Raw genomic sequence first — 15,123 nt, 5'->3', positions numbered from 1 at the left:
GTCATTTCTCTTTGGACCATCATCTGCCAGGCTTCATTGTCCAATATTATCTGAGATAACTGAGATTGTAAGAAACCTACCAATGCTGCAAAACTTAATTCCATCAAATGATATGTCATTACTAAACATGTGCCCTTTCATTAGGTGGCTCTTTAAGAAAGACTTTGGTACCCAGCATGAGACAAGGTGGGATGCAGGCCTCCTCACTGCGGTGCCTGCCCCTGGACTGGTCTTCTTGAGGAAAAAAAATACAAAGAAACTATAAGGGGCTAAAAATAACTATGTGTATGCCAGTTGGGGCAAAATAGAGACAACCAATACAAAAAGATCAAAAACTCAACTGCCACTTCTAAAGAGCCTGGAGCAAAAACAGGGTGTTGAGAGCAAAAGCAGGGTCCTACACACGCCCTCTGCACACAGCACCACCTGAGCCATCCCTCTGGCCTGACCCCGGACCCATTTCTACCCTCAGCTCATATAAGGAGCCAGCTCACTGCCACCCTCTGCTCAGCACCAAGCAAGGGCATCTATTGCTTTTGCTCCCTGCTGCTGTAACAGGGGCCCCAGTAAAGCCTTGTCTGACCTCTGATCAATTTCTCTTGATTAGGGAAGGCCAAGACCCCTGGTGGATAACAAGCATAGACTGTATCAAGCAATACAGCATTTTATAAAGCCAGATTATGTAATGATATGCCTGACACTTCCTGTCCTGAGTTCAACACTCCTTCACATTCCCAAGAGGAAAAATTCTCTGACCTCTTTTGGTAGGAAGGTTGCTGAAGGCGGAATCATGTTCCTCTCTCAATTACAGAGCCTAAAAACAGGCGGTGCGGAGGCCGGGGGCGCGGGGTTGGGTGGGGGGCGATTGGGGAGGTTGCACTCAGTAACCACTAAGAACTAATGAAAGTGCATTAAAAAAAAATAAAAAATAGAGCACTGCATTTGCTAAAAGGAGGAAAAAACTCTCCTGGGAAGACATTTTAGAAATAATCTTCCTTGTGAAAATGAATTTGTTTTATTTCCTTGACCTCTAAAATTTCATAAACACAGTCCCGCTGTGCCGGCAGCTCCCTGGGCCGCCTTCCGATTTTCCTCTCTTGGCTGTACTAAATCTCACCGCTGACCTCACCTGGAACTCTGGAGCTTTCTATCACAGAGTCTTAATTCTTGTATGAAGCCTCCTCTGTTCCGGTACTGGATACACACACTAGTAATAACTTCACAACCATCCCTTTAAAAAACATTTTTGGATAACCTTTCCATTTAGGAGCCAGGAATTTGTATAAAACCGCAGAGGTTATATTGCTTTTGAACTAAAGGCTGTTGGTTTGTGGAATTTCCTTTAACTAGAAACACGTATGAGTCTGTGGTTTTAGTGTTTTCCCAGTTTTATAACATCCTGCTTGTTTGTTTTCCAAAGTGAAAGAATTTACCATTAATTTCCATACTTAATAAAGGACTAACATTTTACTTCCTTTTCTGTTTGTTGGTTTCAGTTGAAAGAGACAAAGATTTTTCGCACCAGCGAAGGCATTACAAAGAATTCCGGTTCGATCTTACGCAGATTCCTCAAGGAGAAGCAGTGACGGCTGCAGAATTCCGGATATACAAGGATAGGAGCAACGGCCGGTTTGAAAATGAAACGATTAAGATTAGCATATATCAGATCATCAAGGAATACACAAATAGGTATCAATATTTCACTTGACTTACCATCCTAGCAGATGCACGTTACACTGTAGTAAAATCCGTTGATAACCCGTGTCATGTGTCGAATCATGCTTGTTTGCATGTGATGGCACCAAGGCATGTATAGACACGTGGAAGACGCATGTAACTGACTGAAACGTGCCTCGTATATTTCACAGTTTTTTCGTACTCCCGACGCCGTGTCTTATGCTCCCCTGTATGTGTTCTCCAGGCCCGTTTCCTCGTTTCTAAAATGAGAAAACTTCCATTTTAATTCTGCGCATATGGAATGTATGATTAACATTATTTAAATCACTTGTCTTTTAAGTAACAGCGACTTTATTTTTTCCTGGTGTTAAGTGTAAACTGTGTATACTTGTTAAGTGGGTTTTGTATTTGCAGTAAATTCGGACAGCTAATCTGTATGTCTTTTGTCTATAAAATGCTTAATTCAAAATGGTACAAAAATGGACAGAGAATCTGAAATACTAAATGTATGAAAACCTCAGCTGATAATTATTGCAAATGAGCTATCAAATATAAGAATTAGAAAGAGACTTCAGTGGTATTTTCAGACCTTCCACCAATATAGAAATTGGTAAACCTTTTATTTATGTAAAACCTTTGACAACTGATAAGCACTTTTGTTGGACCGCTCTTACATTTTTTTAAAAATTCTAATTGAGATATTATGTTGAGGTGGAATTTGTTCTCCATTCATTAAATCTAGATTTCCACTTTGATGAAATATTATGTCCTTTGTTGACAAGACAAACATTTAGAAAGACACCTGTCATGAACCTGCGGAGGCCTCTCTCTCCTTATTGAATATTTCTAGCTCCTGACATTTGCTTTTTTGTTTTTTTGGTGTTAGAGTGTACAGGGTTTTCCAGTGAGTGTTCCATAGAAACTAACTCCTTATAATACTCAGTGAAAGAAGAGAATAAAATGCTCCTGGGGTCAAATGCATTTCAAAAGTCTACTTGTCTGACTGTGTTTTAGGTGCTTCACCATTAATATCAGAATAGTAAAGTCTTGTCAACAAAGAAACCTGTCAATTTGGTTTTACCTGGTCTTCTTCAAAATCATTCAACTACAGAATCTTTTCCTTTGGTTATCCTTAATATCCTGTGAAACACTAGTTCAACAGGACACACCTTAATAGAAGCTTATCTCTGTACACTGTTATTTTCTGAGCAGTGATTTCAAAGCAGAAACATCTCTGCTCTTTTCTCAGGTGTAACACATACTAGCTACTTGTTTATGGGTGAGTTTTTTTGTTTGTTTTTAAATCTCAGTCTGGTGGTTCCATTTATAAAAAGATACTAATTATTTTCTCACTATTTTATTCTTTAAAAAATACTAAATAGTGGTGGTGTCTTTTAAAATTAAATGACTAGAATTGAAAATAATAATCCAAATACTATTTAATTATATTGCCATAGTTAATAAATCCTTCATTTATATTTCTCTTTTAACTATGTCTGTTTTGACATTTGGGCTTGTGACATCCTGAAAGAAGGGACAGTGTCTTAAGTAATTTTTTATTTTTAGAATCAGAACTATGAATTTGTTTGATATGATTTACAATTTTGAAATTATCACTAGCCATGAATGGGGTACTTCCTCCATGCTGCTGCTGCTGCTGAGTCACGTCAGTCGTGTCCAACTCTGTGCAACCCCATAAATGGCAGCCCACCAGGCTCCCCGATCCCTGGGGTTCTCCAGGCAGGAACACTGGAGTGGGTTGCCATTTCCTTCTCCAATGCTTGAAACTGAAAAGTGAAAAGTGAAAGTGAAGTCGCTCAGCGACCCATGGACTGCAGCTACTTCGTCCATGGACATATCCTAAAATGCTTGAATTATCTTACTTTTTGACTATTCGCAATATATTTTTATGTATGTTAAATCTGTACTTGGTTATTCAAAATGCCAAGTATTTTTTACAGGAACTGTTTGTACACCAGGCCCCTATTAATTTGTTTGAATCCAAATATAGACATTTACACTGACCACAGTTAAAGGTCCTAACTTTTATTTAGGTCCATTGCTCTATCTGCTCAGGATATTTTTGAATGTCCCCCACTGAACTAGCTATGCTTTGAGCTTGTTTTCATTCTATGTTGTAAGTATGTTAAATACAGTTACATAATTTAAGACATAATAACAATGATGAAAATAAAGGACGAATACACTTGTAATTAGAAATAAATGCTAATATTTATAATTATTTAATAATTATTCATTGATATTTATAGGTTTATTTATGAACGAACATATGCTGAGTTTTATTAATAATACATTTTGAAATATTTATGAGTATTGATGCTTGATCAGATATAATAGTTTTGGAAAATTTCGTTTCTCTCCAAAAATGAAACATTTGTCTATTTTGAAACTATGGGGTTTCTCTAATTATAACTGGTAAACATGTACTCTGTCTGACTGCTCTAACACTATTCTTGGGTATAATTTGGTTAAGTCTTTACTTATTTTAATATGTGTTTAAATCTACTATAAGATCCAGAATTTCACTGATATTTTTCCTAACTCTTTGAAAATGATTTTTGAAATCTAAATTACATGTATCTCCTTGATTGATATTTTCTCACCCTACCATTCCAGACTCTAGAATGGCATAACTTGGATAAGATTCTATTCAATTTAATGAACCTTATTTTGAAATATCTAACTCAGTGAATTCAACTGAATATTAATTCAGTTCTACCAAGTTCACATTTTTTAATATTTACTATTAAGTACTGTTGCTGCTTTGTGATTTTGTCCTGTCCAGTTCAGTTCAATTCAGTTGCTCAGTATGTCTGACTCTTTGTGACCCAAAGGACTGCAGCACGCCAGGCTTCCCTGTCCATCACCAACTCCTGGAGTTTACTCAAACTCATGTCCATCGAGTTGGTGATGCCATCCAGCCATCTCATTCTCAGTCTTCTCCTCCTGCCTTCAGTATTTCCAAGCATCAGGGTCTTTTCAAATGAGTTAGTTCTTCACATCAGGTGGCCAAAGTATTGGTGTTTCAGCTTCAGCATCAGTCCTTCCAATGAATATTCAGGACTGATCTCCTTTAGGATGGACTGGTTGGATCTCGTTGTAGTTCAAGGGACTCTCAAGAGTCTTCTCCAACACCACAGTTCAAAAGTATCAATTCTTCGGTGCTCAGCTTTCTTTATGGTCCAAATTCACATCTATACATGACCAGTAGAAAAACCATAACCTTGACTAGATGGACCTCTGCTGACAAAGTAATGTCTCTGCTTTTTAATAGGCTGTCTAGGTTTGTCATAGCTTTTCTTCCAAGGAGCAAGCATCTTTTAATTTCATGGCTGCAGTCACAATCTGCAGTGATTTTTGGAGCCTAAGAAAATAGTCTGTCACTGTTTCCACTGTTTTCCCATCTATTTGCCATGAAGTGATGGGACTGGGTGCCATGATCTTAGTTTTTTGAATGTTGAGTTTTAAGCCAGCTTTTTCACTCTCTTTCACGTTCATCAAGAGGCTTTTTAGTTTCTCTTCGCTTTCTGCCATAAGGGTGATGTCATCTGCATATCTGAGGTTATTGATATTTCTCCTGGCAATCTTGATTCCAACTTGTGCATCATCCATCCTGGCATTTCACATGATGTACTCTGCATAGAAGTTAAATAAGCAAGGTGACAATATACAGTGTTAACATACTCCTTTCCCAGTTTGGAACCAGTCTGTTGTTCCATGTTCAGTTCTATCTGTTGCTTCTTGACCTGCATACAGATTTCTTAGAAGGCAGGTAGGGTGGTCTGGTATTTCCTTCTCTTTAGGAATTTTCCAGTTTGCTGTGATCCACAGTCAAAGGCTTTGGCATAGTCAATAAAGCATAAGTAGATGCTTTTCTGGAACTCTCTTGCTTTTTCTGTGATCCAGCGGATGTTGGTAATTTAATCTCTGGTTCCTCTGCCGTTTCTTAATCCATCTTGAATATCTGGAAGTTCTTGGTTTTCTCCTATAGGGTTGTGCTATACTTATTGTCTTCTGTATATTTGCTAATGTGTATGGAATTTGTTCCCTATTTGTTTAAATCACTAAAACATACAAACGTACACATGCATGCCTGACACTTCAATTTTAGGTATCATTATCCAGGTGGGAGAATCTCTTGAAAAATGCCTTCCTTATATGTGAAAAAAACATTTATCTACTGCCAATGGTTCATTAATCCAAAGTGTGCATGTGTGCTAAGTCGCTGCAATTGTGTGCAACTTTGTGTAACCGTATGGACTGTAGCCCGCCAGGCTCTTCTGTCCATGGGATTCTCCAGCCAAGAATACTGGAGTGGGTTGGCATGCCCTTCTCCAGGGGATCTTCCAGACCCTGGGATGGAACCAGTGTCTTATGTCCCCTGCATTGGCAGGAGGGTTCTTTACCTCTAGCGTCACCTGGGAAGCCCTATCCACAGTGCAATAAAATGCAATCCTGTGCTGTGCCATTGTCGGTAAATCTAGGACCCCCTTTTTGGACTCCAGTTTCTCTGCCAAAGAAAGACATTTAAGGGCCAGAAGCTGCAGAAAGGGCACATACACCTCATAGTGTATTTCACGTTTCTATATAGGATTTCAAAGTCATTGTAGACGATGGTAGTGTATAGTAATAAGAGCACAGTCTTCAGAATTCCCATATGGAGAAAGTACATCTTGAAGTTTCAGTTTATAAATCTAACCAAAAATAAAAGCAAAAATAAGCATTTCAGAACAATAAAAATATTTCAGATGTTGTTGGAAAGACTGGTGCTTATCACAGTGCTAAGACCAGAGTTGATACTTAATAAATATATCAACAGCTTTCTAGGATCATCATTTTACTAGGATTTAGGGAGTTGTATACAAAGGGTAACAAAAAGTAGGTGGTTACTATAATAACAGTAGCTACCATTTGCTATTATTTATGTCAAGATAAAGTAAGCAAAATGATGATAGTTGATTTTCTTTAAAAAATTACCTGATCCTTGATTCATATGAAGGGAATTGGTACATTCTTAAGTCTAATAATAAAATGAACACCATCCAGCTTATGAGCAGTTGAAGCTATTTGTGTACTTGTTCCTGAAAACCCAAATTTTACATAAATAATCTAATTGTCCTGTAAAATACAGTCAAAGCGGGTGAGAGACTGCTTATCCATGAATTTATTTTACAGAAATATCAGAGATATAGAAAATTAGACAAAGATTCACATATAAATGTTTATCGCAGTATTATTGTTTACCATTGCCTGTTAAGAATATTTCAGTTTTAAAGAGAAAAAGTTGTACTTTGTTTCCTGAAATATTGACATGCTACACTTTATACAGCAAATAGAAATTATGTTTTAAAGCTATTTTATTTAATAGTAACACTGGAAAGTGCTTAGGCTCTAATGTTAATTAAATGAAAGTGAAAGTGAAAGTCACTCAGTCGTGTCCAACTCTTTGCGACCCCATAGACTATACAGTCCATGGAGTTCTCCAGGCCAGAATACTGGAGTGGGTAGCCTTTCCCTTCTCCAGGGGATTAAATAAAAGTGTGAAAGAAATTTTATTTATACATTATACATATATTAGTTAGAATAAATTCATGTGAAAACGAAGGAAGCAGCAAGCTTTCATTAACCTCTCGGTGGTAACTTTAAATTTTAATTCAGCCCCCTTTCTGTACTTTCTAAATTTTTATAGTAAAAATTATTTTTATAATCAGAAGCAAGCATAAGCATCGTTGATTGAAAGAAGATAATGAAACAGCTTTACATGTTTCTTTACAAAATAACAATCCAACATTTCCAGGCAGACAGAGGCAAAGAGCTAAACTAAACTGAATAAAACACCAGGATTAAAAAAAAAAAAAAGTTTCTCATTTTTCTTAGGCTACGAGAGGCATAGGATGAACACAGATAATTTATTTCTTTCCATTTTTTATGGAAAATGTCTTGACAATTAAAAACCTTGTCTGTAATTCTCTGAAAGTGAGAAGAATGTATTAAAAATACTTCATTTATTTATCAGGTGATCACAGTTCAAATGCAAAGAATTTCAATTTGAAAAACTAATTTTAATACTGAATTGCGGTTATTATTTCTGGAGTGCTAATTATTTGTGGCTTCATATATTTATCAACTTAAGAACTGAAATGGGAACAGAAACTAGTGCTGTCAGACAGTTTCAAGTCTTGGTCACCTCTTGAAACCCTTGTTGTCAAGCCTGTGGGTTTTATGTGTGTACTTGGTTGTTGTTCAGTTGCTCAGTTGTGTCCGACTCTTTGTGATCCCGTGGCCTGAAGCACGCCAGGCTCCCCTGTCCGTCACCAACTCCCAGAGCTTGCTCAAACTCGTGTCCATCGAGTCAGTGAGGCCATCCAATCATCTCATTCTCTGTCTTCTCCCCCTGCCTTCAAGATTTCCCAGCATCAGGGTCTCTTCCATTGAGTCAGCTCTTTGCATCAGGTGGCCAAAGTATTGGAGTTTCAGCTTCAGCATCAGTCCTTCCAATGAATACTCAGGACTGATCTCCTTTAGGATGGACTGGTTGGATCTCCTTGCAGTCCAAGGGACTCTCAAGAGTCTTCTCCAGCACCACAGTTCAAAAGCATCAATTCTTCAGTGCTCAGCTTTCTTTATAGTCCAACTCTCACATCCATACATGACTACTGGAAAAACCATAGCTTTGACTATATGAACTTTCGTTGGCAAAGCAATGTCTCTGCTTTTTATATGCTGTCTAGGTTGGTCATAACTATATTTCCAAGGAGCAAGGGTCTTTTAATTTTGTGCCTGTAGTCACCATCTGCAGTGATTTTGGAGCCCAAGAAAATAAAGTTTGTCACTGTTTCCATTATTTCCCCATCTATTTGCCCTGAAGTGATGGGACTGGATGCCGTAATCTTAGTTTTCTGAATGTTGAGTTTTAAGCCAGATTTTCACTTTCCCCTTTCACTTTCATCAAAAGGCTCTTTAGTTCCTCTTCTCTTTCTGCCATAAGGGTGGTGTCCTCTGCCTATCTGAGGTTATTTATATTTCTCCTGGCAATCTTGATTCCAGCTTGTGCTTCATCCAGCCTGGCATTTCTTGTGATGTACCCAGCATATAAGTTAAATAAGCAGGGTGACAATATATAGCCTTGATGTACTCCTCTAGTGTTTTTTAAATTTTTTTTTCTTATTTAAATACAGTTGATTTACAATGTTGTGTTAGTTTCAGGTGAACTGCCAAGTGTTTCAGTTATACATTTATACATACATATATGTTGTTGTTTAGTTGCAAAGTTGTGTCTGACTCTTTTGTGATCCCACAGACTATCGCCTGCCAGGGTCCTCTCTGTCCATGCAATTTTGCAGCTAAGAATACTGGAGTGGATTGCCATTTCCTTCCCAAGGGGATTTTTTCAAGCTGGGGATCAACCTGTATCTCCTATTTGGCAGGCAGATTCTTACCTCTGAGCCACCAGAGAAGCCCAACATGTTCATCTACATTCTCATCTATTACAGGTTATTAAAATATATTAACTGTAGCACTGTTCTTGTGCTATGCAGTAGGTTCTTGTAGGCTGTCTGTTTCATATATAGTATAAGATGTAATAGTGTTTTGAATTCAACTAAGAAAAAATTAACTTCTCATCTATTAAAAGGAAAACTCCTACAATTATGGGGGAGGATCTACATGGTTAACACCAGGCTATGGTCATTTAAGTTTAAAGGCTCCCCTATGTTGGGAACGGTTAAATCATACTAAAAATGATCAACCTGGTAATTATGAGACAAGGCTGGGTGCTTTATGAACTATGCCTGTTATTACCCTTAGAGAGAGTGATTGGTGGAGAACTCAGTGGATTTGTGGCACTCATTTATGGTCTTGACGTCTACAGGCATGATACGAAGGTGTAGCCTGGGATTCCCATGAATTTAAGGTCATACATGTTAACAAATTACAGGTAACCACAACCAATCTACCATTGGTATGATCCCAGTGGGTCAAAGATCTGTATTCTACTGGTATGACCATTTAGAAGCTTGTGTGTGTGTGTGTGTGTGTGTGTGTGTGTTTGTGTGTGTGTGCCTTCAATGGGGTTGGAGGATGTATTTGACCATATCTAAGCCTTGACAACTTTCATAAGCCTTAAATGATAGTATCCAGGCTATTAGCCTATTGAATTCTGAGATCTCTATTGTGAGAAAGGCAGTGCTACACAACTGCAAGACCCTTGACACCTTACAGCATCTCAGCGACATATCTGTGCTATTCAGTTCAGTTCAGTCGCTCAGTCGTGTCCGACTCTTGGCGACCCCATGAATCGCAGCACGCCGGGCCTCCCTGTCCATCACCAACTCCCGGAGTTCACTCAAACTCACGTGCATTGAGTTGGTGATGCATCCAGCCATCTCATCCTCTGTCGTCCCCTTCTCCTTCTGCCCCCAATCCCTCCCAGCATCAGAGTCTTTTCCAGTAAGTCAACTCTTCGCATGAGGTGGCCAAAGTACTGGAGCTTCAGCTTTAGCATCATTCCTTCCAAATAAATCTCAGGGCTGATCTCCTTCAGAATGGACTGGTTGGATCTCCTTGCAGTCCAAGGGACTCTCAGGAGTCTTCTCCAACACCACAATTCAGAAGCATCAATTCTTCGGTGCTCAGCTTTCTTCACAGTCCAACTCTCACATCCATACATGACTACTGGAAAAACCACAGCCTTGACTAGACAGACCTTTGTTGGCAAAGTAATGTCTCTGCTTTTGAATATGCTATCTAGGTTGGTCATAACTTTCCTTCCAAGGAGTAGGCGTCTTTTAATTTCATGGCTGCAGTCACCATCTGCAGTGATTTTGAAGCCCCCCAAAATAAAGCCTGACACTGTTTCCACTGTTTCCCCATCTATTTCCCATGAAGTGATGGGACCAGATGCCATAATCTTCGTTTTCTGAATGTTGAACTTTAAGCCAACTTTCTCACTCTCCTCTTTCACTTTCATCAAGAGTCATATAATCCAAACTGAATGCTCTATTTTTTTTACCTTGTAAATCCTTTAATGTAACACATTTGAACCACATGAAAAATCAGAGATCTGCTCTAAGTGACCCGTTCCCTAGTCTCGACAATCTTTAAAAAAAAACTCGTGTGGGAGGCTCATGGCTAAAATATTTACTTTTAATTCCACTAATGTTATTAACTATACCATTTGTATTTTGCTTGTTTCACAAGATTATTTTTTCTTGTATTACCAAGTATATGACTGACCTTTCAACGGAAATTATGACTAGACTTGAAGCAGTTGATCAAAGGTATAGTTCAATATATGATTAATGATTGTAATAGTGTACCTCTAGAAGGCAATGGCAACCCACTCCAGTACTCTTGCCTGGAAAATCCCAGGGATGGGGGAGCCTGGTGGGCTTCCGTCTATGGGTTTCACAGAGTCGGACATGACTGAAGTGACTTAGCAGCAAGAAACAATTGAAAAGTCAGTGCAGGCTGTACTCTTTAAGGCAGTGCCTTTGATATTGCAAATGTGCACGTGTGTGTGTGTGTGTGTGTGTGTGTGTATGTAGGTGTCTGTGTGCTAAGTTGCTTCAGTCATGACTGACTCTGTGACTGTATAGACTGTAGCCCGCCAAGCTCCTCTATCCATGGGAGTCTCCAGGCAAGAATACTGGGATAGGTTGCCATGCCCTCCTCCAAGGAATCTTCCCTCCAAGAATCAAACCCACATCTCTTATGTTTCTTGCATTGGCAGGCAAGTTCTTTACCAATAGCGCCACCTGGGAAGCCCATGTATGCGTGTGCATACATATAATTTCGCATATTTAAAGCTTACTTCCCCTAAGGTATCTTCTAAGAGTGTCAGGGTGGGGGTCCTTGCAGTAATTTAGGTTTATGCTTTATCGATATATTTTATGTTCAAGACACTGTCTGATCTATTAACCCTCTACTCTATAAATACTTTGATAGTGTTATGTAATCAAACATGAAAGAGACAGACACATGATGTCATCTCTTTTCACACTTATTTATCTTAGCAAGACCCAAAACTCTTAAAATTATATATTTTATTCCTATCATCTCCCACCTCCTTCATTTATTCATACTGCTATTTAAATGTGTGCCATTTAAAAGAGTGTTCTGATATTTATCCAAATCTTTATTTTTCTTGGTAAAAATTTAACATGCTTTGCATCATTTCACTTATTTAATCTTTTCGTGTGAGGCAGACAGCCTCATATTCTGTATAGAAAGCATCACTTTTCAGTCACACCTCATATATCTGGCCTTATTGGGAAATGAGGTTTCCACATGATTGAATTTTCCAGATAATACATCTGAGTTGACCAGGCTTTTGCTGAGCACCTTGAGCATGGCCAGCACAGGGCACACAAGGCAAGTAAGTGAGATTCCCACAGTTCATAGCCTGAGGCTGGGGTTGAGGTAGGCTTGCCACACACAGGCTTTAATAACTGTAAAACAATGCGCTAAGCAGTATGATGTAAGTATGTACTACGCGTTGTGGAAATACAAATGAGGGTAATTAATTCTTCATGTTGGAGGGTGAAGAACCTTGGGGAAAGCCACTGGGAGGCATTTACTCTTGAGTTGGGCCTTTGAAAATGAGTAAGAACTTTTTTTAATGTCTAACTATATTTTTCTGACTCTTTATTGAAGTATAGCTGATTTACAATGTAGTGTGAATTTCTACTGTGCAATAAAGTGACTCAGTTATGTGTGAGTATATATATATATATATATGTATATATATATAATTTTCTGTATCCTCTTTCATTATGGTTTATCATGGGATGTTAAATATAGTTCTCTGTGCTAGACTGGAGGACCTTGTTGTTTATCCATCCTATATATAATAGTTTGCATCTGCTAATCCCAAACTCCACTCCTTCCCCCACCCCGAAGTCTCTTCAACCTTGGTGACCACAAATCTGTTCTCTATGACTGTGAGTCTATTTCTGTTTCATAGATAGGTTGATCTGTGTCATATTTGAGATTCTGCACATAACTGATATCATGTGGATTTGTCTTTCTCTTTCTGGCTTACTTCACTTTGTATGGTATTCACTAGATCCATCCATGTTGCTGCTGGTGGCACAAGTTTGTTCTTTTTACGGTTGAGTAGTATTCCATTGTATCTAGGTACCACATCTTCTTTATCCATTTCCTTATCGATGGACATGTAGATGGTTTCCATGTTTTGGCTATCGTGAATAGTGCTGCTATGAATGTATGGGCACATGCACCATTTTGAATTTTATCTTTTTTTCTGGATATATGCCCAAGAGTGGGATTGCTGTATCATATAGTAAATCTATTTTTAGCTTTTTGAGAAACCTCCATGCTGTTTTCCACAATGGCTTTACCAACTTATATTCCCATCAATAGTGTAGGAGAAACTTCTATACTGAGAAGGAGTGGGGTGGTGGTTGGGAGAGATGTGAGAGAGATCCTAGGAGAAATATTCCTAAGCACTGACATGTCCAAGTACATAAAGAGTTGAATAATTAAATGGTAAGAACAATGCCACCAGTCCTGCTACTAAGCAAAGCGGTCAGCACTTGTCCACTTGGGGGTGCTCACTGTGTGTCTAGCACCATGCTAAGTGCTTTCCTTGAGTTAATGTTTTTCACAAAGAGATACATTTATATATTCCCCGAAGAAAATGTGCTGTGTAGAATTCACCCCCTTCCTAATGTTCTACTGCGAATATAAATGTCTGTGCCCCATTGCAAAAACATTTTAAGCCGGCCTGCTGGCTGTCATTCGCCACCTTCCCTACTTGGATATATTTAGTTGAGCTGTCATCATTCCAATCCACAGTCAGTTTCACGTTGACATCATCTCACCCTCCGGCTTCTCTAGGATTTGTGACTCTTCTGTGGACGTACTTCAGGATGCACACTGACAGTAACACCCGGGGGACCTCATGGGCTCTTGAGAGCAGTGGAAATAACACTCAGATGGGCGGTGCCCTTGGCTCTGAGGATACAGGGCAGCGCCCAGGCATGACTTGCGTTCCTGCACTTGCAGAGATCAAGCTCTAGCTCCAGTTCTCCACCGAGGGGATTCACCCCCAGGAGACATTTAGTGATGTCTGCAGGCATTTTGGGGTTTCACTGTTGGCGAGGGTGGAGGCCTACTGACATCCAATGGGTAGTAATGCTGGGGTAACGAAAGATGCTGCTGAAACTTCTGCCATAAACAGGGTACCCCCACCCAACAGAGAACGGTCTAGTCAAAATTTTCCATAATGCTGAGGTTGAGAAATGCTGCTTTAGCTATAGATTTACGTTATAAAGCTAAAAATGGGAATAATTCATGCTCTAAAAACTCATTTTCTCCTTGACTATTTCATATCCATTGGGGTCATAAGAGTCATAGCATAGAAGAATTCTTAGGAACTTGAACTGGGCATATCATTCATTCATTAGGGAACTTAAAAGTAGTTGGTTTGTGTATATAACACTCTCACTTCTTTGTTTCTTGTTGAGTGAGGGACTCTCTCATGCTGTGCGCGTGTGTTTGTATTCAGTAGCCCATGTATAGATCTCTCTGCAAGGGAAAAATATGGAATGGTGTAGTGCCAGGAAACCTACTAATATTATCAGTATCTTGGCAATTTAAAAAAAATCTGCAAAAAGAAAAGTGGTTGAATTTTCATAATGGGAATTCAGCTTGTTTTCCATTTTTGCCATTTGAGTCCATGTTATATTACTATTTTACCAGTTTGCATCTATACCTTTTCAATATAAACACAGCATTGAATTAGATAATCTGAAAATGGGTGTTCTGTGAGATTTACAGAAGCTCATTATTTCTTATTTGTTTGGGGAGAAAAAAACAATTATTATCTGAAAATACCAAAGTCAGATTCTAACACTTTTAAAGTTGCTCATGATAGAAACTATCGACATTATAAACTCCAGAGAATAACATTTGCATCCGTTGTTAATATGTCCCATGCTTGAACTGTATGTCACATTCCTCAGATGGTGTGTATTTATGGTTGGATACCCAGAAAAAGATGGATGCTTTCTTCTTAGGTGGTCATCATTACATTTCTACTAACCCTGGTAAGCTATTCAGAGACAAAGGAGATGAAAGGAGTTGAAAAAGTTATATGGAGAAAGTTTGGGGAAAGTGGAGATATCACTGTGCTCTGTAAGGTTCTTGCCTCATGGAACTAGAGTATTTTAACTTTTGCCTGGAAATTTATCTCTGTATCTTCTAGACAGTTTCCCAAAACTTTTCTTGACCAGATTTAGAGCTTTTTGGTTAGACAGTAAAATGTCTATGCTCCTGGATAACTGCTTCTGCTTCATCTTCTCTCTGTCACTCTCTTTCTCTCTCTATATATATATATGCATATTTGTGTGTCTATATATATATATATACACACACATATACATGAGTACATATGATTGAAAC

General features: G+C 38.6%; 1 protein-coding gene across 1 annotated transcript in view; it reads left to right on the top strand.

Annotated features, from left to right (window-relative positions):
* Window positions 1–15,123, top strand: part of BMP5 (bone morphogenetic protein 5) — a 137,486-nt gene that overhangs the window by 74,828 nt on the left and 47,535 nt on the right. The window contains exon 2 of the mRNA XM_052649024.1: window positions 1,497–1,689. Coding sequence (XP_052504984.1) covers window positions 1,497–1,689 — 193 coding nt within the window. The remainder of the gene's footprint in view (window positions 1–1,496; window positions 1,690–15,123) is intronic.

This window comes from Budorcas taxicolor, chromosome 11 (assembly GCF_023091745.1).
Source record: "Budorcas taxicolor isolate Tak-1 chromosome 11, Takin1.1, whole genome shotgun sequence".
NCBI lineage: Eukaryota > Metazoa > Chordata > Mammalia > Artiodactyla > Bovidae > Budorcas > Budorcas taxicolor.
Note: the sequence above shows the minus strand (reverse complement) of the source record. Positions and strands in the feature narration are given on the sequence as shown.